The 24,748-nt window shown below is 57.2% G+C and overlaps 3 protein-coding genes across 6 annotated transcripts; all 3 read right to left on the bottom strand.

Annotated features, from left to right (window-relative positions):
• Positions 1-3,127: 3,127 nt before the first annotated feature.
• ZGLP1 (zinc finger GATA like protein 1) lies at positions 3,128-5,910 on the bottom strand. Of its 3 annotated transcripts, none has more exons than XM_038565324.1 (6): positions 5,729-5,910; positions 5,105-5,479; positions 4,170-4,255; positions 3,679-3,812; positions 3,455-3,580; positions 3,128-3,306 (listed from the first exon to the last, which is right to left on the bottom strand). In XM_038565324.1, the coding sequence occupies exons 1-6, from the start codon at positions 5,866-5,868 to the stop codon at positions 3,208-3,210; spliced, it is 960 nt and encodes a 319-aa protein (XP_038421252.1). In that variant the 5' UTR covers positions 5,869-5,910; the 3' UTR covers positions 3,128-3,207. The 3 variants fall into 3 exon arrangements, 2 of the variants coding, with proteins under 2 accessions (XP_038421252.1, XP_038421253.1); XM_038565325.1 differs by having other exon boundaries at positions 3,719-3,812; positions 5,729-5,909; XR_005374462.1 differs by having other exon boundaries at positions 3,166-3,306; positions 3,726-3,812.
• A 405-nt stretch (positions 5,911-6,315) lies between these two features.
• Positions 6,316-10,481, bottom strand: FDX2 (ferredoxin 2). The gene is made up of 5 exons (XM_038567341.1): positions 10,104-10,481; positions 9,964-10,018; positions 9,675-9,781; positions 6,911-6,998; positions 6,316-6,749 (listed from the first exon to the last, which is right to left on the bottom strand). Exons 1-5 carry the CDS (start codon positions 10,246-10,248, stop codon positions 6,593-6,595), a joined length of 552 nt encoding a protein of 183 aa, XP_038423269.1. The 5' UTR covers positions 10,249-10,481; the 3' UTR covers positions 6,316-6,592.
• Positions 10,482-10,488: 7 nt separating this feature from the next.
• Positions 10,489-24,718, bottom strand: RAVER1 (ribonucleoprotein, PTB binding 1). 2 transcript variants are annotated; one of them, XM_038567334.1, is made up of 14 exons: positions 24,457-24,718; positions 22,840-22,906; positions 20,075-20,544; positions 16,548-16,739; positions 16,248-16,377; positions 15,798-15,892; positions 14,857-14,944; positions 14,350-14,561; positions 14,160-14,253; positions 13,948-14,084; positions 13,122-13,196; positions 12,463-12,603; positions 11,981-12,064; positions 10,489-11,875 (listed from the first exon to the last, which is right to left on the bottom strand). In XM_038567334.1, exons 1-14 carry the CDS (start codon positions 24,673-24,675, stop codon positions 11,729-11,731), a joined length of 2,151 nt encoding a protein of 716 aa, XP_038423262.1. In that variant the 5' UTR covers positions 24,676-24,718; the 3' UTR covers positions 10,489-11,728. The 2 variants fall into 2 exon arrangements, with proteins under 2 accessions (XP_038423262.1, XP_038423261.1); XM_038567333.1 differs by having other exon boundaries at positions 13,948-14,253.
• Positions 24,719-24,748: the final 30 nt, after the last annotated feature.

The raw sequence follows: 24,748 nt of genomic DNA, 5'->3' as shown, positions 1-24,748 counted from the left end.
TAGCCTGGCTAACTCTTGGGGGTGGGAGCTAGGTGTTTCCCCCAGGCCTGGTTCCAGGCAGAGCTGAGGTTGCCTTCCCAGGGTGGGTGGAGACCCCTCCCCGGGGTCTGGGCACTGAGCCCCTCGCCAGCAGGAATAAATGCAGTTCTGAGCGTCAGTCTTCAAGACGCTCTCCTGTTAAAGGGTGCATCCCTGCCCCACCTTCAATGCCTCCTCCATCCTATGGAGGACTTTACCCCCAACCTGCCTTTTGACTGCCTCTCACGATTCAGAAGAGACAGTATCAGCAGCAACCCCCTCGGCAGGCGACCGTCTCCCTCGCCCCCTACAGCATAAGGAGAGAACAGCTGGACCTCCCCCCACCCTGGCAGTCTCTGCCTCCCTCAAAAGCAGGAACAGAGCCTGAGGGGAGGAGGCAGTCCTGGACAGCTCCCACTCCATCAGCTGCCCTAAGCAAATATTTCCTGAGCTAAGGTAAGAGCAGGAAACAGGGGTTGGTGGGGGGTTGGGGTGAGGAGGAGTAGCCCCTCCTGTCACACCCTTAACCACCTCTCTCCACCAGCCTCCTCGAGATTCCTTGGGTCCCACAAAGTCCAGACTGCCATGAGGCCTTTGCTTTTGCCATTCTCTCTGCCTGGACTATCTATTCCTCAAAGTCCCATAGCTGGTTCCTTACCCTCAGGTCTCTCTACAAAGAACCATCACTAAGGTAGCCCTCCAACCCCTTATCTCCTTGCAGACTTTATTTTCTCTGTAGCATCAATCATTACTTGACATTCTATTAGATAATCATTTTTTTAAAGATTTTATTTGAAAGAGAACACAAGCAGGGGGCCAGCAAACAGAGGGAGAGGGAGGCAGAGGGAAAAGCAGGCTCCCTGCTGAGCAGAGAGCTTGAGGACACAGGGCTCAATCCCAGGACCCCAGGATCATGACCTGACCTGAAGGCTGATGCTTAACCGACTAAGCCACCCAGGCACCCCTCTATTAGATATTTAATTGAATATTTGTTTACTGTCACTTTAGAATATTGGCTTCACTTGAGCAGGGATCTTTGTTCTATTCACCGTAAATGTCCCCATTGGGGCCTGGCACACAGTAGTTGCTCAATAAATGCTGAATAGTGGTAAAAACAGCTGTGAGTGACACCTGGGTGGCTCAGTGGTTGAGCGTCTACCTTTGGCTCAGGGCGCAATCCCCATTCCGGGATGGAGTCCCACATCAGGCTCCCTGTGTGGAGCCTGCTTCTCCCTCTGCCTGTGTCTCTGCCTCTCTCTGTGTGTCTCTCATGAATAAATAAATAAAATCTTAAAAAAAAAAAAAACCAGCCATGAGTTCACAGGGACACAGTCTGAGACTTGCACATGCAAGTCTTAATGTGTATCCCCCAAAGAACTTCATGTTGGGCACTGGGGTGGCCTCTTAGGGTCAGGGACACAGTTGTGGCCTTGGATCTCGGAAGTTATGGTCCAGGTGGGAAGATGAACATGAATGAAATAACCTCAGAGCAATAGAGAGACGACTTTTTTTTTTTTTTTTTTTTAAGATTTTACTTATTTGAGAGAGAGACCATGAGTGGGGTGGAGAGGCAGAGGGAGAAGCAGACTCCCCGCAGAACAGGGAGCCTAACATGGAATCCCAGGAACCTGAGATCATGACCTGAGCTGAAGGCTGCTGCTTATCTGAGCCATCAGGTGCTCCCGAATTCTGGTAGGTTCTAAGAGGGAGACCAGTGAAGAGCTGAACTCGAGCCTGACATAGCAAGGGAGTGAGGTATCTACTTTAGACTGGGTGGTTAAGGCAGGCTGCGCTGAATATGTGGTGTGGGGCTGTTCCCCTCCCCCCACCAAAGAATGAGAAGGCAGCAGCTATGAGAGACATGGGGGAGGGTGTTCTGAGCTGAGGAATACTGGAAGTAAGTGGGTCAGGGATCTGAAGGCTGAGAAATCTGGACCCAGGCCTTCCCCACAGGCTCACCCAAGAGAGATGAAGGGGGCTTCCCAGGGGCTCACCCTCTGGCGTAGGTGGCCAGGCAGGTCTCACTCAGGGCCATGGGAGACCAACCCCACCCTGGCTGCATCCCACCAGTCCTCCCAGTAAGCACTGGTACCCTGTGTGTTCTGGTGACAGTGGCAGAGCTGAGCTCTGGCCAGGACCTCCTTCTCCCATGTGGCTTTTGGCTTCAGGCTACGCACACCTTTTGGTGGGGTTAGAGAGATCTTGAAAGAGGGGGAGCGGGACACAGAAAGGACTGATATGCATGAAGATGGAGGAAGGTGACATTTTGCAGGCAGGGGTGGAGCTGACAAAGGGACCAGTGTGTGTGTGTGTGTGTGTGTGTGTGTGTGTGTGTATCCCTGTGTGCCAACATGTATTACCTAGGTGTGTTTCCTGTGCGTTGACATATGGATCTGTACCATACACGTGTATCCGTCATGCGTCCATTGACACACATGTCTATCAGATGTGTGTCCGTGAGCGCATGTTTCTGGCTAGTGTGTGGTCTGTGTGTCTCCTGTGTCAGCACATGAGAGTTCGTCAATGTGTCTTGCATGGATGTAAATGTGTGTCAGCTCACACATGTGTATCTGTTTTGTGTCTTTTAAGATTTTTTTTAAAGATTTAATTATTTACTTGAGAGCTAGAGAGCACAAGCGCGGGGTTGGGGAGCTGAGGGAGCGGGAGAAGCAGGCACCCCACAGAGCTGGATCCCCGATCCCCCGGAGCCTGGGATCATGACCTGAGCGGAAGGCAGATGCTTAACCGACTGAGCTATCCAGATTTTATTTTTTTAAGTAATCTCTACACCCAAGGTGGGGCTCAAACCTACACCCTGAGATCAAAAGTTGCCCACTGTACTGACCTAGCGAGCCAGGCACTCTGGGTGTCAGTCTTACCTGTTATTTGTCCCCACCTGTCCCCAGCTGTTGCCCTGTACCGGCTGCGGTGAACATGGCTAACATGGCTAACTCTCTGCAGGGAGAGGGCCGGTCCCTGTGCATGTCCCACATGCAGTCGCATGTGTGTCCCTTGGAATCCTAGTGAGAAGACACCTGCCCTCATGTTCCTGGCGCCGGGGAGAGGGGTCTAAGTGTGCATGAGGTGGAATCCCCAAGTCACAGCGCTCTTTCTCACAGTTTTGTTCTTTATTGTTACTGCTGTTCACAATATGAGTGTCATTGCTGAGGACGTTTTCTGAGGGGAGGCTCAGCCAACCCTGATTGGCCCAGGGCCCAGGGAGGGGGACAGTGGCCCCCTGAGATGGGGACTCTGGAGCCTGATGCCTGGGTCTTCCACCTGGGATCCCTGAAAGGGAGGGGGCAGAGAAGAGGCAGGCTGGACCCCCGAAGACCCCAGCTTCATCTTCACTCCTCCCGGAAGGGCTTCTGCCCATCTCCCCCCTGGAGAAACTGAGTCAGGACAGGCTCAGCTGGGTGAGGAAGGGCTGGCTTACCCTTCCTGAGTTGGGCCTTGGTGGGGGCCCAGGGACACCCCACATCTGCCACATAACTTCTTGGGCTGGACACTTTTCCTGGGTACTAGCCAGCAGCTGGAGCAGCGGGTGCCGTACTTCTTGTACCTGGGGTGGGGGTACGAGAAACCGACATCAGAATGCAGCAGAGGCCCAGAAATGACCACACGGGAAGCCACTTTCCCCAAGGGTGCGGGCTTCCCCACCCTGGCTAAGCATCCAAACTCCTCCCTCCATCCTGAGGACCTGATACCACAGGCATTGCAGAGAGGGGTCCCATCTTCTGCATCTCTCCAGAGTGGGGTCCTCTGGGTTCTACAGGAAGCACAGCACCGTGGCCCTGAAGGGGGGAGAGGTGAAAGGGTAAGGGGGCAGAGGCCCAGGGTCTGGGCTCAGGAGGCCTGTGCACGTGGGGCATTTTGCTGGCATCTCTGGGAAGGCCCCGCCTGGCTCTGGGCCGGCCCTGGGTATTAGCAGAGCTAAGACGGAGGAAAAGCCAGCAAGGGAGACAGATGGCAAAGCTAAGCAGAGGAGGAAACCGGGGGTGGGGGTGACTCAGCCCGAGTGGAGGGAGGGAGGTGCACCATGACTCCTTCTGGATGGGTCTAAATGGGGAAGCAGGATGGGAAGAAAGAGAGAATGGGAAACTGCCCCCCCTTCCCCAAATATTTATAGCTCTTCAGTCACCAGGACTCACCCAGGGCCTCGGCGCCTCCTGAGTTGACCTCAGGGCCCCCGGCAGGGCCTGTAGAGGGAGCCTGAGCGCGGCTACCGCAGGCCAGGCTGGAGAGTAGACAGGAGTTAGCATTGGGGGATCTGTATTGGTCCCAGGCAGTGGCCCCTTGGTGGTGATTTACTGTCAGGATCTGGAGCATTCCCCCCCCCCCCCCAAGGAGGCATCTGACATCTGAAAGGCCTGGCCTTGCCTCTTGTTAGGAATGATAACAATGGTTATCACGTGAAGAGGTGGGAAGTCTGGGCCAGCCTGACGGTTTGAGATCCTATTTCTCCCAAGTCCTCGCTGTGTGACTCTGACCTGGGCCGGTTCACCCCTCCTTAGGCAACCTGGTAGTCCCCCGCTCCCAGGAGGTCACCATATTGATGCCGAACTTAGTGCGGACACCCGATCAGCATAGCGCACTACAGCCCAGAACTCCTGGGGTCAAGCGATCCTCCTGCCTCAGCCTCCCGAGTAGCTGGGACTACAGGCGCGCGCCACCGCGCCCGGCTGTGTGACTCTGGACAAGCCATCTCCTCCTCTGCACCTCAGCTTCCGAATCTGCAAAATGGGCTTCACAAGGCTTCAGTGAGCCCAGATATATCCAGTGCTACCTGTTACCTCTCAGTTGTTCCTGACAGATGGTGGTCATTATCATTACTGGGAAAAATAACAGTGGCGGCAGCCCTCTGCATGTATGATCAGGCCCATCTCATAAAGAGGACCTACGCCCAGACCAGGACGTTGTTGGGTCATGGCAGCAGGGCTGGGGCCGGCACCAGCCTGAGGGATCGCTCAGAGACGGGGCGCTACTAGTGAGCAGATGCCTGGAGGCCCCGGGGGACCCAGGCCCCTGCCCCCACCATTATCACTGTAACTTGCAAAAGGGCACCCTCCTCTGGGCCAGCCCCTACCTGTAGCTGGGTATGATCTGTAGGCTGGAATCCGGCTTTATCTGGAACTTCAGGGTCACCCCCTCGAACCGGGGGTCCACTTTCTCAGCGCCCTGGTGGGGCTTTGACTGCTTCCGGGGTCTCCTCCGGGGTAGGGCTGCGGGGGCTGGGGGAGCCTCCGGGGACCCCAAGCTGCAGCTCGGCTGGCTGACTGGGGTCAGCATGTTCTTGGCATCCCTTGCCAGAGGCGAGGGTCCCAGAGTCTCCAAGGCCTTCAGCTCCCAGCAGGGCCCCAGGGTGTGGGTGTCCCAGGCAGGGGTCTGGACCAGCCCCTCTGCTGTTTCTTGGAGGAAACGCAGGGCAGTGACCGAGTCCTGGCGTGCAGGCCAGAAGGACCTGGGGATAAGGGACAGTGTGGTCACCCCCTTCCCAGGGCAGCACCTACGTAGTCCTCAAAGACCTGGGCTGAGGGGAATTGCGTGGCCTCTGAACCCCAGCTGACCCCACGGACCTCTGAGGACCAGAACTTCTTCTTTTTAAGTACCAGAAACTAACACTGTGACCCCTGGATAACCCCAGGAACCAGGGGCCATGACCCTTTGACCACTGGGTCAGGTTCGGGGAAGGGGCCGCTCCTTAACGCACCTGCCATTGGTTCTGGGGCATCCTGGGGTCCTTGGTGCCTGCTGAGCGGGGGACGCCCCCCGGGGCGACTTAGGGTCCAGACACGGCGGCGCCAGCAGCTCTTGCAGCTTCGAGAAGTCTGAGACGGGCGCGGCCTCCATCGCGCCCGGCCCAGCCCCACTTCCCTAACTGCGCCGGCCCCGCCCACCCCAGCCCACCGATGAGCCCCACCTGAGTGCAGCGGGCGTGCCTGGTGGGGGCGCTCGGGCCGAGGCCGCGACGAGCCCCACCTGGGCGGGGCGAGTGGGGTTGGGCGTCCGGGTCCCGGCCCCCACCCTCCGGCGGCCTGGCTCCCACTCTGGCAGCCTTCGCACCCCGGCGGGCCAGCCCGGATCCCTCCAAATCCCTCCGCCGGGGGGGCGGGGCCAGGGCTGCACGTGCGCTCCGCTCGGCTCCCACGGCCTCTCCTCCCGGGAGGCGCCGGGTGTGCGCCCGAGGCGAGGCGTCCTCCCCCCACCCCCGCGGCCCCGTCGCTCCTTGGGAGGGGAGAGTTGGGGGTGCAGGAGACGCAGGGCCTGCCCCCCGCCCCCCCAGGACAGTCGAGATACTGGAGGTGTGCGAGAGTTTTATTGTCTTTCCGGGCAGATTCCACCCTTCTCTACATACTGATTCTCAGGAGTGTGGGGGAGGCTGCCCCAGCACGGCTGGGTCCCCCCACCCAACCGGCGCCGGGGCACGGGGTCTCTCTGAGGCAGGGGCTTTGGTCTTCTGGTTGCTTCCAGCATCTCTGGGGCCTGTCCACGCCCTGGGCTGCGCTGGCCCCGTGGCTATTCCTCCAGTCCTGGCCCTGGGGCCGCGGGCGTCGGGGTGGCCCGGCTGCCCGCGTCAGTGGGGCTTGGGGACGTGGCCGTCCACGTAGAAGTTCCTGGTGATCTTGGGCAGGGTGAATTCGGCCCCCTCCAGCTCGGGCGTCAGCACGATTTGGCAGCCCAGCCGGGAGTTCTCCTGAAGAAGGGGTGCCATGTCCAGCATGTCCTCCTCCCTGGAGCAAGGAGAAGGGCGGTTCCGGGGTGGGGGACGAGCGAGCACGGAGGGGGCACCCCTTGGGCCAGCGCCGCCGCCAGCAGCTGCAAGGGGGAGAGAGGCTGCTGGCAAGCCCTGCCGCCCAGAGCCCTCGGAGCCGGGAGGGGCCGCCCTGCTCACCTCTCCTCGGGAGGAGCCAGAAGGTCCAGGTGGTCCTCGCTCACGTACACGTGGCAGGTAGAGCACGCCAGGGAAGCTTCACAGGCCCCTGGGGGCAGCAAGTGAGGAGGTGCCAGTGAGGGGGGTCAGAGACAGGGAGAGGAGGCCCTCGCCTTCCCCAGCGCCCCGGCTCTCCTCCCAGGCCCACGCCTCTACCCTGTCATGGACTCGGCTAGCTGTTCCCGGGCACCTCTGAGGTTTGCAAAGGGACGTCCAGGGTGCTCAGTCTCCCAAGGACCCCCCAGCAGACTGTGGACCAGACTGTGTACACGGAACTTGAACGTGGGCTTGACTTTGGTGTAGCTGAGAGGGGGAAAGTCAGGCAGGGTCCCTGTAGGCCCTTGCCGGGACCCTGTCGCTGTGCAGGGCAAATATGTTCCTGTCTCCCTGTTGCTCCTGAAGATGGCACCCGCTTCCTCCAGACTAGTGTGGCAGCGGCGGAGGTCAGAAAGTACGGGTTGAAAGACACAGGAGCTGTGGCTTCCTGCTTTTCCCCGCATGCATCCCCACACTTTGGATTGCTCCAAGACCTGTGCTTTGGGGGATAATGTCCCTCCTGGTCTAAAACCTTCCAAGGGGTTTTCACAGCCAGAATAAAACCAAACTCTTCCACTCAATCCTTGAGATCCTCCCGACCTCCCTCATTGCATTTCAGCCACACCGACCCCTCTGCTCACCTCAACGCACCAAGCTCGTCCCCACCACGGACCTCTGCACTTGCTGTACTCTGTGCCCTGGAATGCTCTTCTCTCCACTCTCACTGTGGCTAGATCTTTCTTGTCTTCAGGGACTGGAATCAACTGTCTTCCAGTTCCCCCATCTCCTTTTCCTTATCCTCTCCCCACTCCCCAACTCCTTACCTGGTCTTGGTATCTCTAATTTCTGCACGGCATTTACGGTAATCTCAAATTACCATCTGAATCTCTGGGTTTACCTGTGCTCCATCAACCTGGCCTCCTCTCTCTTATTGGCACTGAGCCTGGCATGTAGGTGCTCAAGAGACATGTGTTATAAGTGAATGGGACAGAATTCTCTCCTACACATGTTGGATAATGATGAAGCAGCAAGGTAGCCTCCTGACCCAGAAGAACCTCCCCATCTCCTGGGGATAAAATGCCTGGACCTTGAAGCCCTGTTTCCCACCTCATTAGCATCCTCATCCCATGAGATAGAGATTATCTAGCACAACAGTCCCACTAGGCACTGCACACTAACCATGTGCCACACATTAAACCATCTGTTTAATCCTCCATGGCAACCCAATGAGATAGCAGCTGAATTATCCATTTTATAGATGAGGAATCAGGCGCAGAGATGTAAAGTACCTTGCTCAGGGTCATACGGCTGGTAAGAGGCAAAATCTGAACAGAAGCCACTTGCCTCTAAAACTCACATTCCAATCTCTGCCCTGGACTCCTGGTGATTGGATTCCAGAACAGAACTTGAGGTAGGCCTGCCATGACCAGCCCCCCAACATCCCCACCCTCAATAATGATTAAATCAGGCTCTGTATTATATTTACCCAACAAATAATCCTGTACATTTTTTTTTGACTGCCCTTTCCAGCTGCTCATGATATAATTACATGATCCCCATTAAGTTGAAATTGACATGAAATGACAGGGGCCGGGAGGTCTGGGTGGCTCAGCGGTTGAGCGTCTGCCTTTGGCTCAGGGTGTGATCCCAGCATATCGGGATCGAATCCCACATCTCCCTGCATGGAGCCTGCTTCTCCCTCTGCCTGTGTCTCTGCCTCTCTCTCCCTGTGTCTCTAATGAATAAATAAATAAAATCTTAAAAAAAAAAAAAAAAGAAATGACAGGGGCCTTATCTGTTTTGTACAATGCTGCCTGGCACACAGTAGGTGTCTGATACACATGGAAAGGAGCACAGATTAGTAGTGAGAATAAGCTGGCTTTGAATCTAGTTTTGTCACTTATTTGACCTTGGATCCTGTCAACTTAACCTGGGGCTGTTTCCTCACCTATAAAATGAGACAATGATCTCCCCTAGCACATAAGCTTGTTATGAAGATTCAATCAGTCAATAGGTATTTAATGCACTCAAAGTAACATCTGCTTTTATTATCTTTCATTTAACAAATACCGATTTAATACGTGTTACATCTAAATACCATGGCAGGCAACCGTAAGTAGCAACAGGCTTTCTGATCTCCTTCTCAGGACAGATGACAAAAAGAAAACAAGACACTGAGAAGTGCTATGAGGACAATACAGCACACTGAGATGGCAGAGAGGCCAGGGATGGGGGCTTTAGCTGGGCCGAGGGGAGGGGATTGTCAGGAAGATGACATTTACACTGAGACCTGAAGGATGAGATGGAGCCAGAAGATCTGGTGGTAAAGTACTTGAGATATCCAGAGCAGCACATGCAAAAGCCCCGAGGCAGGTATGCACTTGGCTTTTTGTTTGAGGAACAGCAAGAAGGCCAGTGTGTCTAGACTAGAGAGAGGAAGGAGGGAGAGAATACAAGCTCCTGGAGGGCAGGAATTTTAATAACCTATATAAATGCTCACTATATAATTGCTGAATGAATGAAGGTTTAGAGCCGGTCGGAGTTTGAGATATTGGAAAGGAGTCTGGATTTTAGCCACGGTTTATGGGAAGCCATGGGAGGAGTTAAGTGACAGAGAATCATATCGGATTTACGGGGTCTTTTAAACAATGAATAAGGGCGTCCCCAGTTCCCAGTGCAGGGTTCCCACCTTCCAGGTCTATTCCATGGCGCTGGGCCAGGTGGAGAACATTGTCCCCCACTCTGCCGCTCACCGGAATCCGCTGGCCTGACCGGTCTACGAACACCACATTCACCCTGGGGACAGAGGAGGGTGCAGATGCCAAACCTGATGATGGGCGCGGTGGCCAGGTCACATCTAGGTTTAGGAGGCTTTGATGGCAGGGGAATAGGACGGTGTCGAAGGGGGACACAGGGCAAGGCGGGGACCAGAGAAACCTCGTGGGATAAAGAATAGGGGGCTTGGCCCCTGCACTCACACGTCCCCAGGCCGCTCGGGGCCGCCAGCTTCTTCCTCCCCCGCCGGCCGCGAGCCTGGAAAACACGGTTGGGTGAGCGGCCGCGCGGCGCCCTGAGGGGTCCGACGGACCAACGCTGTCCCCCAAGGCGTCCCAGGTACCTGTCGCTCGGAATCTTCTAGCTGTCGCTGGCGCCGCCGCCTCCCCAGACCCCCAAACGCCCCCAGGCCGACTCCACCAGGCTCCCCTGGCCGCCCGCAGGAGAAACCCGGCACTCACGCCTCCCCGGGCCACGGAGGCGGCCATGACAGGCGTCACGTGACCCGGGCCTGGGCATGCCCAGTGGCAGCCACGCGACCCGCGGGCTCGTAGCTGCCCGAGTATAAGCACCGTCGTCCGAGCTGGGCGCGCCAGGGGCAAGACCCCAGGAAGGGGCTGCTGGAGTGGGAGGGGGCCTGGCAGGCTCACCCCCACACACCTGCGGGGCCATCCCGGACCTCCCACCCAGGCCCGCTGTGTCCCAAGAACCAGCCAGCTCTGCTTTCTTTAAAACCATTTACTTACAAACTTTAATTCAGCAAAGGAAGGTCTGTGAGAGAGGACTGGGGAGACGACACCCCCCTGGAGTGGATGTGGACCCCCCCCCCCAGAGTCAGAGGAGGGAAGCTGGTGGCCCAGCCGGCCAGGGGGAGGGCCCAGGATCTCCTCAGGCCGACAGGTCCCGCTGGTGGGCAGGGGGCAGAGCTTATCTGCATGAAGTTGCTGGACTGGGCACTGGGCCAACAGGCGGCCAGGAGGCCAGCTCCAGGTTATGTAGCCTGGGGATGGAGAGGCAGAGCTCATCTTCAACACGGGGGCGGGGTGGGGAGACAGCAGAGGCTCAGTGAGATGCACAATACCTGACTCCCACACACTGACATGACAGCCGGACTGGTTTAAGCTGGCAGAGAAAACCTGTCTCTGCACCTAGGCCTGGGCAGGAAGGATGATGGGGCTTGTTTGCCAAGACCAAGGCTTTGGCCTTCTACTGTCCTTAGAGTGGGGACCCTGGGTGGAGGTGCCCAATCCCCAGGCCAGAGCCATTTGGTCCTGAGTCAAGCTTCCGGAGCTCGGCATCTAAGAGGCTCTGACCACAGGGCCTGGGACCTGGCTTTAAGGCATCAGAAGGCGAGGGAACTGTGGCAGGGGGCTGGGGACCCCAAACTGGACTACAGGCCAGAGTGGGCAGGCAGGGGCAGGACACAGCCATGCCTGCGGCAGACACGAGAGAGAAAAAGGGCTGAGCCATTTCAAACCCAAGAGTGTGGAATGAAGGCCCAGACATGCTGGACCCTGAAGGAATCAGAGCTGGGGGTCGTCCTGGATTATTTAAAAAATAATACAAATTAGAAAAGGAAACAAAAGTCAATTGTCAAAGTTAAAAAAAGGGGGACAGTCTCTGATCCTCACGGGAGGTCAGGGGAACCTCCAAGGCACTCGAAAGGCCAAGATACAGGAGTGATGAGGCAGGAGAGGACTCCCAGAGAGACAGACACAGGCGGGTACAGGGTGGGGAACAGAGAGCAGGCCAGGGCCCCTCTCTCTTAAGGCTGTAGTTTCCATGCCGGGAGCAGGCCGGAGGTACACAGTGGCCCCCAGATGCCCCCACACTCCTTGGGTTCCGGCTGGTTGGTCAACGAAGTCTTTCAGAGATCTATTACTGAAAGGGGGGGAAAACACAAACAGAACACCAGAAAACCCAAAAGCGATTTGGTGCAGGCCCTTGAGCATCTCTGGCACTGGCCCCTTAGAAAATCCTCTTGCGCTTCAGGTAGGAATCTGCGTAGTGGCCGCCCAGGCCCTGGGAGTGCTGGCCCACGTAGCTGCCTTCTGGGCTGGGCTCAGGTGAGGGCAGCAGGTGGGCAAAGCTGCGTTTCTGGCCACCCAGTGGGGTCTAGAGACAGAGGGGACGGGGTGGCAAGTCAGAGGCCATCCAGGGGCCACCGCTCCCCAGTCCTGTGTGGTCCTGCGGCCCCCCATCCACTCACCCACTACGTACCTTCAGCAGGTGGCTGTGGCCATTGGGCCCAGGGCCGAGGCCCAGGAGCCCTTCTCCAGAGCCCAGTGGAGAGGAGCCAACCGCCTGGGAGACATGGGCGAGAGATGGAATGGGAGAGAAAGCAGCCCCCGGGGCAAAGGCAAGGTTTCAGGCTGGAATCCTGCCTCTGCTACTCATCAGCTAGGAGACTGGGGGGAAGATGATTTCTCTTCTCTGAACCATTTCCTCATCTGTCAACTGGGGCTGATCTCACCCACACTGTGGGCTACTGGGGAGGGAGTAAAGGTGGCCAGGAAAGCTGGGCAACATGAGGTGCAAGAGATGTAGGCATGGGGAGGGCAGTCTGTTTCAGTTCAGCCCTGAGCAGAGCTGGACGCCCACTCTGCCACCACTCCAGCCTTGGCCCAGGCACCAAGGGCCACAGGGGCTCCTGCATCCTGGCTGTCCCTGGGGAATGGTCCTCAGCTGGGGAAGCTCCTCACCTTGTTAAGGTGGCTCTGCTTGAGGCCAGCCTGCAGGCCACTGGTGAAGTAGGAAGTGGGCGAGCCCGAATAGAAGTGGGAGAGGGGCCCCCCACCGCCTCCACCACTCCGTTCTCCAAAACCACTGGGCGGGGGTGACATCTGCAAAGAGGGGGTGGGCTGAGTAAGACAGATTATGAAGAACCCAACCCCTTTTATAGACCCTCCCAAAGGCACCCCTCCACTCTGCCAGGGGCTTTGTCACATGATTAGCTTTGGCCAACGGGATAGCATGACAACAAATAAAGGCAGATGTGCCTGCCCTCCCTTCTTCCTGCTGGGAACCCTGGAACCACCTGGGGCCACCACATGCAGGACAGCATCACAGGGTGGTCTGCTGGAGAATGAGCTCCATGTGCAAGAGGTAAATTGTCCCAGCTGAGGCCCCTTCACCTGCTTAATAAGTGCCAGGTCATAAGTGCTAGAACCACTGCAGACTACTGAGCCCCAGCCGGGCCGCCTGGGTGACTGCAGGGAATCACCACCCACCTGCCACCTCGAAGATTGGTGAGAAATAAAATATTTGCTGTTCTAAGCTACAAAGTGGTGGGGCTGCTTGTTATGCAACAAAAGCTAACTGATTCGCCCAGGAGATGATGCAAAGGTCGGGCAGCTCTTACTTTGTGTCGGCTGGGTCTGTGAGGCCCTAGAGCTGGTTCCCGGGGGTGGGAGAAGAGCCGCCGAGGTCCCACATCCTGAATGAAAGTGGGAGAGGCATATTGGGTTAGAGGTAGCACCAGCCTCACCCCCGGCTAAATTCCAGGACACGGCTGTTACCGAGGAAGCCTGCCCCCTCCAGCAGAGGGCACACTACTGTGTGGAGGCAACTTTCAAGTGCAGGGTGGGGCAGCTGAGATGACAGTGTTTGCCCTGTGGCAGGGAGTGGTTATACCTTGGCCCCAGAGACAGCTGCCATGAAGGCACGTGGCCCCTGTGGGGTCGGGTGTTCACAGAGTTTCAAGGCCAGCTTGGCATCTGGGTTGTGTGAACTCTTCTGTGTGTTAGTATTGACATTTATTTCAGTTGTAATTTTTTTTTTTAACCCAGTGTGGGCTGAACAGAACACAGGGGGCCTGTTGGCGGCCTGGCTCCAACATCGGCTCTGGGGGAGGTTGGAATCACAGGAGTAGCTCTCCAGGCACAGAGACAGGAGTCAGAGAAGAACAGAGACCAACAGGACACCAAGCCTTGTCTCTGAGAGGGAGAAGCACAGCCTAAAACCTCTTGGGAGATAGAGACAGGAAGCAGCTCTGATGTGCAGAGACAAGCAGACATGAGATTTAGGGTAGGGACTGTGTCTGGCACCTTCCCCGCTATCTCCCTAGCATCTGCCTGGCAATCAGTACTAGAAGAACAATGGTTTGAAGAATGATCTGCTCTAGGGAGGTCACCGGGTCACAGCAGCAGCCCTCGGGAGGGCTGACCACATGGCAGTGAGGTACTCACCGAGGGGTAGTCGAAACCATAGCTGTCAGGCAGCCCTGGTTCAGGGGGCAGGCGGGTGCTGGCGAGAGGGCTGAGCAGGCGGGACTTGAGCTGGAAGGCTTTGCTGCTGCCACCACCTCCACCACCAGCTCCAGGGGCTGGGGGGTTAGGCAGGTGGCTCTCAGCTGGGCGGCGGCTTCTCCCTGTGCCTCCCCAGCCCCGAGCCTCCTTACCCGCCAGGTTGCTGGCTGGGAGTAGGCTGTGTAGGTTCAGGTAGGGATTCAGGGGGATCCGGAAGTCCTTTGGGGGTTCCCCCAGCAGCGAGACCTGTGGTGGGAGGGCTGGATTCGTGAGGACCCCTGGCAGGCAGGACCGTGCAGGGCAGAAGGCTGGGATGGTACTGGGTGCAGAGAGGAGCCTTACCCCAGAGGGTGCTGGTAGAGGCCCGCTGTCTTTCTGGAGGCTCCTAAGGCCAGTGCCTCGGAGTCCCACTGGGGCAGGGGGTGGAGTGAGCTGGGCTGCTGGGGGACCCAGGCCTATGGCTTCCCGGTCACCCCCAGAGGGGCCAAGCAGTGGCGGCAGCAGAGGTGGTGGCTTCCCTCGCCGGGGTGGCAGCTCCGGGGGCAAGGCCCCCCCTACAGAGAGAAGGAGGTGTTGGTGTCCAACCACATAGGACCTGTCTTCCTGGGGCCCCGAGCCTCTGCTTGAACCAGGACCAGGAGGTATGTGGTAGATACTGAGCAGAGCCCTTTAAGCACATTAACTCCCAGGATGCTCCCGGCCACCCTAGGGGTAGGGGCCCACTGACAGATGGAGCCACTGAGACCCAGAGAGGTTAGGTCATGTGCCCATGCCCAATAAGCAAAGAGGCTCAGAAAGAGGAAGTGGGAAGGGGTCCAGGAAGATGAGGAGGGGTGGGGTCTGTGTTACCTGCAGAGAGCTCCCCAAGAAGGGGGTTGGCCGGCTGGGCCCCAGGCTGAAGGGTGCCCAGGGGAGAGTCTCCCAGGATCCCTGGCTTCTGGAGACAGAGCACAATCAGCTGGAGATGGGCCAGTGTGGCCTGGACAGCAGACAGGGGTCACCACACCCAGTACACCCAGACTCCAGGCCACAGCCAGTCATGGGCAGACAGGAGTGTTCCCCAGTGTCTATAACACCCTACCCATCACCCATCCGGCCACCCAATGGTGACAGAGGGCCTCCTGCATCCCAGGGCTCATCTGAGGCCCTGAGGAAACCCAGGGGACATGTCACCATATGATCAGCATGTCAGGACCCCATACTGCTAATTGCTGTCAGACATACACAGAATGACCGTCCTTCCTACGCACACCCAGCCCCCTTGCTGATTATCATGGAAGCACAGTGTCCAACACAGTGTAAGAGCCACACATGGATCCAGTCACTTTTAGCCACACAGAGGTGCAAGCCCCTAATTCCATCAGCTACTGTCAGACATACCATGTCACTGACTTGGCCCTAATGACCTATCCAAACCGGATAGGTCAGTGGTGTGTGCGTGTGTGATTTATCTACTTCTATGTGTGTTGTACCTATTTGTGTGTGTGTTCATATGTGTGTGTCTTGGTCTGTACGGGTCTCCACGTATGTGCGCTGAGGTGAGGGCGAGAGACTACACTACTCCTCTGTGAAGCCTGGACTTTCTCTTCCAGACTGAATCACTACCTGAGTCCTAAGCACCTGTGACAGACCAGGACGTGTACTGAGCCCCACAGACATAACCAGATGTCCCATAACCCCACCAACGGCAAGCCACTGGCAGATGCAAGTGGGGTGTGAAATGGCCAAATGAGGGGCTGGGGAGTACATGTGGATGCGGAGGTCTCGGGGGCCCAGGGCCAGGCAGTTACCTTCTGACTCTGGGTCTGCAGGGCGAGCTGCAGCAGCGCCGTGGATAGCGCAGGCCCGTTGAGCAGCGGCATGGCTGGAGGTGCACCCAGGAGGCCTGGGGGGGTACCAGGAAATGAGCAGTGGACCCTGGATGGAAGCACCTGCCCTAATTAAGCACAACCCTGGGCCCAAAAGCTCCCAGAAAGCAAGTATGCCCCCAAAAGAAGGCCCAGGAAGGGTCTGCTGCAGGGAGGGACAGTCCCTTTCCATTACCCCGCTTCACTGCAGGCAGCTCTGCTCCCCCACTGAGGGGGGCTCAGGGCACCAGCTCCCTCTGGTGACTGCCACACTCATCCCAGCCCCTGCTTGCAGGCTCAAGTCACCTACAGCTTACATGGGAAAACCAGGGAAGCGCTGGCTTCTGAGAGTGCTGGGGACCCTGGCTGCCACTTTGCCTGGCCCCACCTTACCCTGCTTGCCCCCTGCATTGCCGTGGAGCAGGGGGTTCAACAGCAGCTGGAGGGAGGCAGAGGGCCCCAGGTTGTTGAGTAGCTGCAGGATGTTAGGCTCCGGCAAGAGCCCTTTGCCCCGATTGAGGGCCTGCAGAGAGAAATGGAAGAGTGGCTTAGAGCCCCACTAGGCCACAGGGATGTGGGCTTACCCTCCCTCACCCCCAGAATCCAGTGGGCACTGTGACTTTTCAAGAGAAGAGGGCCTGGCCCCTAGTTCCCCCACCCCCATCCCCGGGAGCACACCTCCCAGGCACTCACCGTGGCCTGGGCAGCGATGAGCGCGGCCAGCATGCTGCGGCCAGGGGGCCCTGGGGCACAGAAGGAGACGCGCAAGTGGCTGCCCCCCAGGGCCAGGCCGTCCGCCCGCTGCTGCGCCTCTTCCGCCATCTCTGCTGTCTCGTACTCCAGCACAGCGAAGCCCTTCAGCTGCCCATCCTGGCCATATGCTAGCTGGCATGGGGGTGGGGGGAGGCAGACATGAGCACCCAAGTGGCAGGGGCTGCCCTCACATGGCGGTCACAACAGTGACCAGACTCTGATCCTGATGATGACAGTGAACTCCCAGAGAGGGTGGGTTTTTAGCCCTACACCCTTCTGAGCCCAGTTCTTGCATTAGCTCATCGAATCTTGTCAATGGTTCTAGGAGGCTGCATCCTATCCATTTTTCAGAGTGAACAGCTGAGGTTTGGAGAGGTCAACATGCCCAAGATCACACAGCTGGTAGGAGTGCAAAGCTGGGACCCACCTCGCATGGGTCAAATCCCCAGGGCTTCCTGCCAGCACCACTTTGGGACTCTGATGGGGGCTGCCGAGCACACAAAGGGGCAGGGAGGTAGAGTGGCACACTCAAGCTAGAGAGCTGGGAAGAGGAGGCGCTGGTGGGAGACGAGATGGGTGGCTCTGAGGCACTGCTCAACGGAACCTCAGGCTGAAGACACAGCAGCCAGGGCTGGGAAGGACACAGCTTGGGAGTGAGACAGGTGGCCTCCAAGCTGGGGTTCACGGCTGCAAGTGCCAGTTAGGAGGGAAGTCACATAGCCAGTGAGGCCCCTCTGTGTCCCCTGACCCTGGGGCCAGATGTGTTCCAGGATTGAGACGTTTTGGAGAAAGGGAGGATGCCAGGTGTCAAGTCGGGTCAGGCTCTGCCACCAACTCAGGAAACTAATTTCTTGGTTTTCAGGGTGGTGTTGCTGCTGGAATTGTGGGTGGGTGCTGTCCCAGGGCACCCCAGATCTTGGGAGAGCGCCCAGCTGGACCTGCGTGCTCATAGGCTCACAGGAGTTATTTCACTGTTATCGCAGAGCCAGGCACACTCAGCGTATCCACTCGGCAGGGGAGGACAGGCTCAGAGAAGGGTGGTCCTTTGCCCAGGCCACAGAGCTGAAGCTGGAGCTGGGAGCAGACAAGGCTGCGCTGATGCCCTTAAAGAAGCTAGTCACCTCCATGTGGCTATGGCTGTTTCAAGAACCAATGATGCTTCTCCTGGTCCCCGGTGACACACAGTATGTTTTGGAATCAAGACAATGTCCACCCATGAGGACAGCAGAGTCCATGAAATGGAATATGGTGCAGTCACAACAGGACTGAAAAAGCTCTGGTGTCTGAGCACGAAGATATGCCCAAGACAGGGTGGAAGAACCAAACCGAAGCAGGCACGGCATATCTGGGTCAGGAGAAGGGGAATGCAAGGACATACACACACGTCTGGTTAAAAGGCATAATAAGATCTTGCTGGAAAGAGACACCACAACCTGGTTTGAGCAGGGGCTGCAGGCAAAGGCATGGGAGGGGGAGGGGGCTTCACTGCTGACCTTTCCACACCTGCTGAATTCCCAAACAGAGCTGGATAGCCCATTCACAAAAATATATAAAAAGAAAAGGTTTCTTAAAACACACAAGGCCTTGTGATACCTGTTTTATTCGTGCCCACATCATCAAGATATTATGAAAACTGGCCTGTGAGTAAATGGCAAAGCTCACCAGAGCGAGCTGCCATGGCCTTTCCCGGATGTTCTCATCTCGGTGATGCTGAAAATAACATTCCCCACCACGACAGCCAATTCCCAGCTCGGCCTCCAACCTTCTTGGAAGGTGAGATTGCTGACTTAAGAGTGCAGGCCCCCAGGGTCAGCTGCCTGACCTTGACTCCCAGCCCCCTTACTGGCAGCCTGGTGTGGGCACATCACTCACATGCGCAGCCTGGGGCTTGTTTTCCTCACCTGTAAGGTGGGGCGAGCAAATGAACCCACCTCAAAGGGTGGTTGTGGGGATTCAATGAGAATCCAGTGAGAGTTCTGTAGGTGTGCACCTGCTCGGGGTGCCCAGGTAGGTGGCTCCAGCCGTCATCCCACCTCTACCGCACACTTCCCCTTCGCCTGACAAAGGCCCTGGTGCAAGTCTCCCACAATGTGCTCCATCTCACAGATGAAGAGCAGAGGAGTCAAAGGGCAACCAAGGCTTCACAGCCCCCACCTAGGGAGATGAAGGCTCAAACCTCAACCTGCCTGACTTCCTGAGCCCGGCCTCCATTCAAGCAGGGTAAGCAGAAGAATGAACAAGTAGCTACTCACAATAACCCAAACAAAAAGCGCTGCTAGCCTCATTTCCAGATTGGGAAACCAAGGCTCAGAGCGAGAACTTATAGTTGGTCACGGCCCTGCTGTCCTACCTCTACAAGATAGGATGTGGCTGCCAAGCTGAGGCATCTGTGTCCTGAGTACCCCCACCTGGGGCCTAGCACATGGTCGGTACACCACGGAAGGCAGCAGTATGACCAAATGCAAAGTGAGTGTGGCGCAGGGTTCGTAAGATGTTGGAGGCCCCAGGTCCTGGCATGCTGTTTGCACAAGGGAAGCAGGACCCACCCATGGCCACAGAACTGGGGTCAGAGCCCATCTACCAGCCTCGGTCAGGCTGGCCTGGGGCCCTGGAGCCAGGCTGCAGCGTTCCCATTCCAGCCCTGCCATGCCCTGGCTGTACAGCCCTGGGCAAGGCACTTGGACTCTGTGCCCCATGAAAATGGGGTATTACTTGCCTCTCTGGGCTGTTATAGGATGAAGGGATTCTAAGTAATGTGCTCAAAGGGTGCTGAAGGAATGTCCAGCCTGTAGGTAAGACTACCTGGGGGCTGAGGACTGGGTCTGGCCTGTTCTGACCCCACTGTGCCTGTCACAGGGCTATGCACGTACACAGAAGTATGTGATAAACGTGACCTGAATAAACCAGACTGTCTTGCCAACCCAGTGTGTGAGTGTTAAATCCCTTTTTGTCGAGGAGGAAAACCAAGATTCAGAGAGTGAGTGACTTGCCCAGAGTCACAGAGCAGGGCTGGAATCCAGCCAAGCCCACTTCCTGACCTCAAGGCTTAAATGGACTGTGGGTTCTCTGGACAGCCTCCTTAACACCAGGCCTAGGGACAGAGGGCCACTCAGCAAACATCTGATGAACACAGAAGCGGGAGCAAGAGGTGAGCAAGCCTTGCACCGAGCTTTTACAAAGGCAGTCTCACCTGAGTTTTATAGGAGGACCAAGGCTACCGAGGTTAAACAAGTCGCTAAAGGGTGTACAGGGATCTGAACCCCGGCCATCTGGCTCCTAGCTGGGCTGTCACCCATAATACCACGTGGCCTTCCTAACAAGAACCCCATTCAAAGTGGCATTGCGGCTGCTTCCCTAAAAAGGGACCCAGGAGATTAGAAAAAGCAGGTGACTCCAAAGGGCCCCTCTGAGGTGCTCTGGCCCTGGCACCCGCTCCGCCAGGCTTCTGCACCAGGCACAGGGCTCACCTGGCAGAAGGTGGGTGTGTGGACCGCCGACAGTGCCCGGCGCAGGGCGTCCACGTCGCTGAAGCCGGGTGGCAGGTGGTCAACGCAGAGGCAGCGGGAGTGGAGCAGGACGGGGGTCAGCTGCCCAGCATCTGTCCAGTGCACGTAGAGGGTGCGAGGGCCCAGCGGTTTGCCCAGCAGGTCCGACTTGGCCCGGGCGGCCGAGTCCTTCTTCATGTACTCAGCGAAGCCGTAGCCCTTGGAGTGGCCGGTGCGCTCGCTGTAGACCAGAAAGCAGCGCTCCAGGCTGCCGAAGGGCCGCACCAGCTCCTCGAACTGCTGCTGTGTGAAGCTGGGAGGCAGGTTGGCCACGCAGAGCAGGGCGTCCGTGGGCTGCAGCTGCACGGACAGCTCGCGCTCCCGCAGGCGGCTCTGGTGGAAGGCGCCGATGGCCGCCTCGGCCTGCTCCCCGTTCAGCAGAGTCACAAAGGCTGCGGCAGGAGGGGGCGCAGGGTCAGTGGGGACCCAGAGGGCCCCGCCCTTCACCCCAGGCCGCCCACCACCTCCCTCAAAACCTTGCGTGACCTCAGAATACCCAACCACCTGGACATCTCAGGTAGCGGCCGAGTGAACGGCTGCCGGCCTTGAGCCACTGCTGCGGGCAGGCGTCTCCCCCCTCCGTGAGCCCCGCTCCCCACCCACAGCAGCGCTCACCTACTGCTGAGTCCCAAATGTGACTAACTAGGTGACGCATGGCAGTGGTGAAGCTTGTGGTCACTGGAGCCTGAATTTCAATTCTAGCCCCTGAATGGCTCTGGGGTCTCAGTTTCTTCACGTGAAATGAGATTAACACACTCCTCACAACCCCTATGTTGCCAGCAAAGAAACAGATCCAGAGCAGCACCCTCTGTCCCCTGCCTCCGTGGAGAAGCCTGGACTTGAACCCAGGCAGGCAAGCCCAGTGCCTTGCTTTGCACCCCTTCTGCTCCCCTCCTTTCCAGGCCACCCACTCCTCTCATATCCAGGCCCACAGCCACTCCCGGAGCCTTCCCAAAGGCTAATCAGACTGTGCCAGTCCTTGACTAGGGGTTTCTCATGATGAGGGCCAGTGGATCTTGTGTGGCTTGGCTGACCTCCTCTTGCATCTCTTGCTGCTACTTCCTGGACTGTGCCGGACACACTCCACCTCAGGCCTTTGCGCCTGCTTTTCCCGGAGCGTGGAACCCTGACCTCCATGCTGCTTTACCTGGTTAACCCCCACCCACCCTTTAAGCTGCCTACAAACATCACATCCCCCAGAAAGCCTCCCTTGGCTTCTCCTGTCTCAGATCCCAGCTCTGTGCTCTCACAGGGCTCTGGAGCTTCTGGCCTAATGCGTGTAGGGTACAAACTTCCATGTCTGCACCTGTCTGAATAACATCCTTCTCCGCAGATTAGACTGTCTTAGCTTGGTTAACAGTTATGTACCCAATACCCAGCACACAACATTCAATAAACATTGTTGGAAGACTATATGAATCAGAGTGTCAGTTAACCTCTGGATCCTCCATGCCTGGCACATACGCACACTAGGTGCTCAGTAAATACTTCTGATTCGCTGCCCCTGCCAATATTTACTAAGTACCTACTAGCACTTTACATACCACAGCTTTTTAGGTTTTTAATTTTTTTTTTTTTTGCTTTTTAGGTATTTTAATGTGTTCGGCCTCATGGCTAACCCAAGCAGGTCATGCTTAATATGCTGGTGAGAAAACTGAGGCTCTGGAGGGTAAATCATTTGCCTGTGGTCACAGAGTGAGGAGAGACCAGGACTTGAACCCAGGTCCATTTGCCTCCAGAGCCCAAGATCTTAAACACCCTAACCCATCAAGTAGGTCTCGAGGGGTTACCTGTCTTTAGCTTCTTCTCATCCATCTTACAGATTGCAAGAAAAGGCCCTAGAAGATTTAATCTGGCACAAATCAATGCCTGGCAAGTGTAGACAGCCGTAGAGAGCTTCCCATGCCAGGGGTTGGGGAGTGCCAAGGCTGAGAAGACCCATCCCTGTTCTCACAGAGCCAGCCACTCAGTGCAGGAGGCTGGTGAGTGAGAGACCGACCATAGCCCCGGGTGACAGTGCTATGATGGGTGGGGCTGCCTGATGCCACCTGGACGGCATAGTGGACAACTACGGGCACCGGCAGAGGGAAGAACCTGGAACCTTATGGGGGCCCGAGGGGACAGGAAGGCTGGGCCACATCCCTGCAAGATAGTATCAGGAGGAGCCTCAGAGAGTTTTGGAGAGAGAAAATAATGAAGGTTAGGGCCAGATTTGATCAGATTTGTGACTGGATCAGAGCTGGCTACTGGGGGGAGGGCAAGCAGGGGCGTGAAATCCAGGAGGCAGATAAGCCAGAGGGAGGCTGCTACTTTGGAAGAGATATAGGGGGCATGGATCAGATGGAAGTTGAGGGAATGGAGGGGCACCAATTATTCTGGAGGACTTGAAGGAGAACACCAGACAGGCCTGGGTGGCTGGCTGGCTGGGGGAAATGGTGAGGGAGGTGGGGAGCCCAATGCCCAGGTATCTGGCTGGGCAGCCCTGGGGAGGAGCACCAAGCCCTCCCACGATGCCCATTCCCATGATGGGCACCCAGGATGAGACAGAGTGGGAAAACAATCTGTCCTGCATGGCCTAGGGGACGATGCTGGGCCCCAAGTTCAGGAGAGGAAACACCGGGCCTGGACCCTCCCAGTTTCACGGACTATCACCTCCTGCCACTAGCCCAACCCACAGCCCCACAAACCTGTCCCTTTGTATTTGTCCACAAAACAGTACTTGAGCTCATAGTCGCTGAGCAGGTCGTGCACTTCCTGCGGAGATAGAAGCCAAAGGACACGGAGTCACCAGGGGCTGAAGGGAGCAGCCCAGTGCCACCTCCACATGGACCAGCTACGGAGGCAAATCAATTAGTATCCTCCTTTTACAAATGAGGAAATACACGCAGAACTGGGGTTCAGAGCCCAGCTGCAGACTCCAAGATTTGAAATAACCCAACACGCCCAAGAGTCAGATGGGTCTGAGTTCAAGTCCCAGCTCTGCTGAATGCCCTTAGGGAAGTAATTTCAACCCGTCTGAACCTATTTGCAAGTCTGACTCTTTCCAACATCCCAACAAATCAGGTATTAACCCATTTTGTAGATGAAGAAACTGAGGCTCAGAGAGACAAGGAAACATGTCCAAGGTCATGCAGTTGGCTAGGGCAGCAGAGGGAATGCCACCCAGGGGGTACCTGACTGGGGACCCTGTGTACTTAATAAGCCCACATTGCATGGCTTCATGTGCCTCCTAATTCCCTCCTGCTGACAGAGCTGGCCTTCTGGTAAGCTAGCTTGGAAGGCCAACTCTGGGGCCCCCTATAGCCAGACACACCGTGCCCCGTGAAAGAGAGTTCCCAGCTAAGAGATGGTAGGCACTAGGAGAGGCAGCCCTACAAAAAAAACAGATGGTGCTTAGTGGCATCTGCCTCAGGTCTGTCCCCAAGTCTGCTCCTCCCAACAGTTTGAGACACCCCCCCCCCCCCCCACACACACACACAGCTATGTGCCTATTTATGGGCAGGGAGAGTCAGTGGCAGATGTGTGGGTGGGTCAGAGAGCAGAGATTTTTCAGCAGCAGGGAAAAAGAACCCATCCCACTGTGGCAGGGCAGGGCAGACTAGATGCAATCTCCCTGGGTCCAAAGAGCACCGGGAAGCCCTGCCCCATGTAGGCCCCAAAAGAAGGGCACCCCTGGCCAGATCAGAAAAAGGAGAGAGCACAGAATAGTGCCCCCCCCCCCCTTTTCTGCAGGTCTGTGAACTGGGGGCAGGAGACTCCATTTTTCCAAGTTAATCCAGAGGCACTGGGGGAAGAAAGACCTCGGGAGCTACCACAACTTCCGGATCTCGCAGAGGAATAGATAAACGCGTGCTATGGAAAGGCATACTCTAGTCAACCCTGAAACTTCTGGACACAAGGTCCCGCCACCCCAGGGTAGAGGGGGTGGGGAAAGACACTATCAGAGCAGGGAGCAACTGGCATCCCTACTTCCACAGTCCCAATATAGCAGCCCATTCACAATCCCCCAACAAGGCCAAAGTTGCCCGCCCCCTCCCAGTTCCCCGCCCCTTTCAATCACTTGGTTTCGTCCAAGCCTGTGGTCGCCCCTAGCAACGTCCTCCCTCAGCCCAAGGTTGGTTTCTCCCTCCATCACTGCCCAGCCCCCCCCCAAATCCTGCTCTTGGTTTCTCCCGATCCCGCACTGATCCCGCGCTTGGACTCTCCCGCCGACGCCCCCCAGCGCGGGCCAGCGTTGGTGTCGCCCGGTTCCCCCCGCGCACGCGCAGGGTGGTATTTCCCGCCGTGCCCCCCCCCCCCCATACCTGGTTGGTCACGTCCCCCGGGAGGCCCCGGATCAGTATCTTGCGGCGGTTACGGAACTGGCGCTCGGTATGTTCTAGGCGTTTCTGGATCTCTTCTGGATCTAGGGGCGGGAGTTCTTCTTCGGGCGCCCGGCGCTCCGCGGCATCCTCAGTTTCAACCTCGGCCTCAGCCTCCGGGCTCAGCGGGGGCCGGTGAGTAACGGACACGTCGGCCGCCATCTTGGGGAACCCGGCGCCTTCTGGGACCAGCGAGCCTGGGCGGAGCGGCATAGAGCGGCAACGAGTGCGCGCC

The sequence above is a fragment of the Canis lupus genome, chromosome 20 (assembly GCF_011100685.1).
Source record: "Canis lupus familiaris isolate Mischka breed German Shepherd chromosome 20, alternate assembly UU_Cfam_GSD_1.0, whole genome shotgun sequence".
In the NCBI taxonomy this organism is placed as follows: domain Eukaryota; kingdom Metazoa; phylum Chordata; class Mammalia; order Carnivora; family Canidae; genus Canis; species Canis lupus.
Note: the sequence above shows the minus strand (reverse complement) of the source record. Positions and strands in the feature narration are given on the sequence as shown.

What these genes read in the sequence shown, in the direction of transcription:
- RAVER1 (XM_038567333.1), bottom strand. Translation starts at nt 24,675, where the DNA reads ATGGCGGCCGACGTGTCCGTTACTCACCGGCCCCCGCTGAGCCCGGAG. An exon ending in CTCTACCAGCACCCTCTGGG is followed by an intron (nt 14,254 to 14,349) that starts GTAAGGCTCCTC and finishes CTCCCACCACAG; the next exon opens with GTCTCGCTGCTGGGGGAACC. An exon ending in AGCAGAGCCACCTTAACAAG is followed by an intron (nt 12,065 to 12,462) that starts GTGAGGAGCTTC and finishes CATGTCTCCCAG; the next exon opens with GCGGTTGGCTCCTCTCCACT.
- FDX2 (XM_038567341.1), bottom strand. Translation starts at nt 10,248, where the DNA reads ATGGCCGCCTCCGTGGCCCGGGGAGGCGTGAGTGCCGGGTTTCTCCTG. An exon ending in CCCGAGCGGCCTGGGGACGT is followed by an intron (nt 9,782 to 9,963) that starts GTGAGTGCAGGG and finishes CTCTGTCCCCAG; the next exon opens with GGTGAATGTGGTGTTCGTAG. An exon ending in CTGGCTCCTCCCGAGGAGAG is followed by an intron (nt 6,750 to 6,910) that starts GTGAGCAGGGCG and finishes TCCTTGCTCCAG; the next exon opens with GGAGGAGGACATGCTGGACA.
- ZGLP1 (XM_038565324.1), bottom strand. Translation starts at nt 5,868, where the DNA reads ATGGAGGCCGCGCCCGTCTCAGACTTCTCGAAGCTGCAAGAGCTGCTG. An exon ending in TGCCCCAGAACCAATGGCAG is followed by an intron (nt 5,480 to 5,728) that starts GTGCGTTAAGGA and finishes CCTTATCCCCAG; the next exon opens with GTCCTTCTGGCCTGCACGCC. An exon ending in CAAGGCCCAACTCAGGAAGG is followed by an intron (nt 3,307 to 3,454) that starts GTAAGCCAGCCC and finishes CCTCCCTTTCAG; the next exon opens with GGATCCCAGGTGGAAGACCC.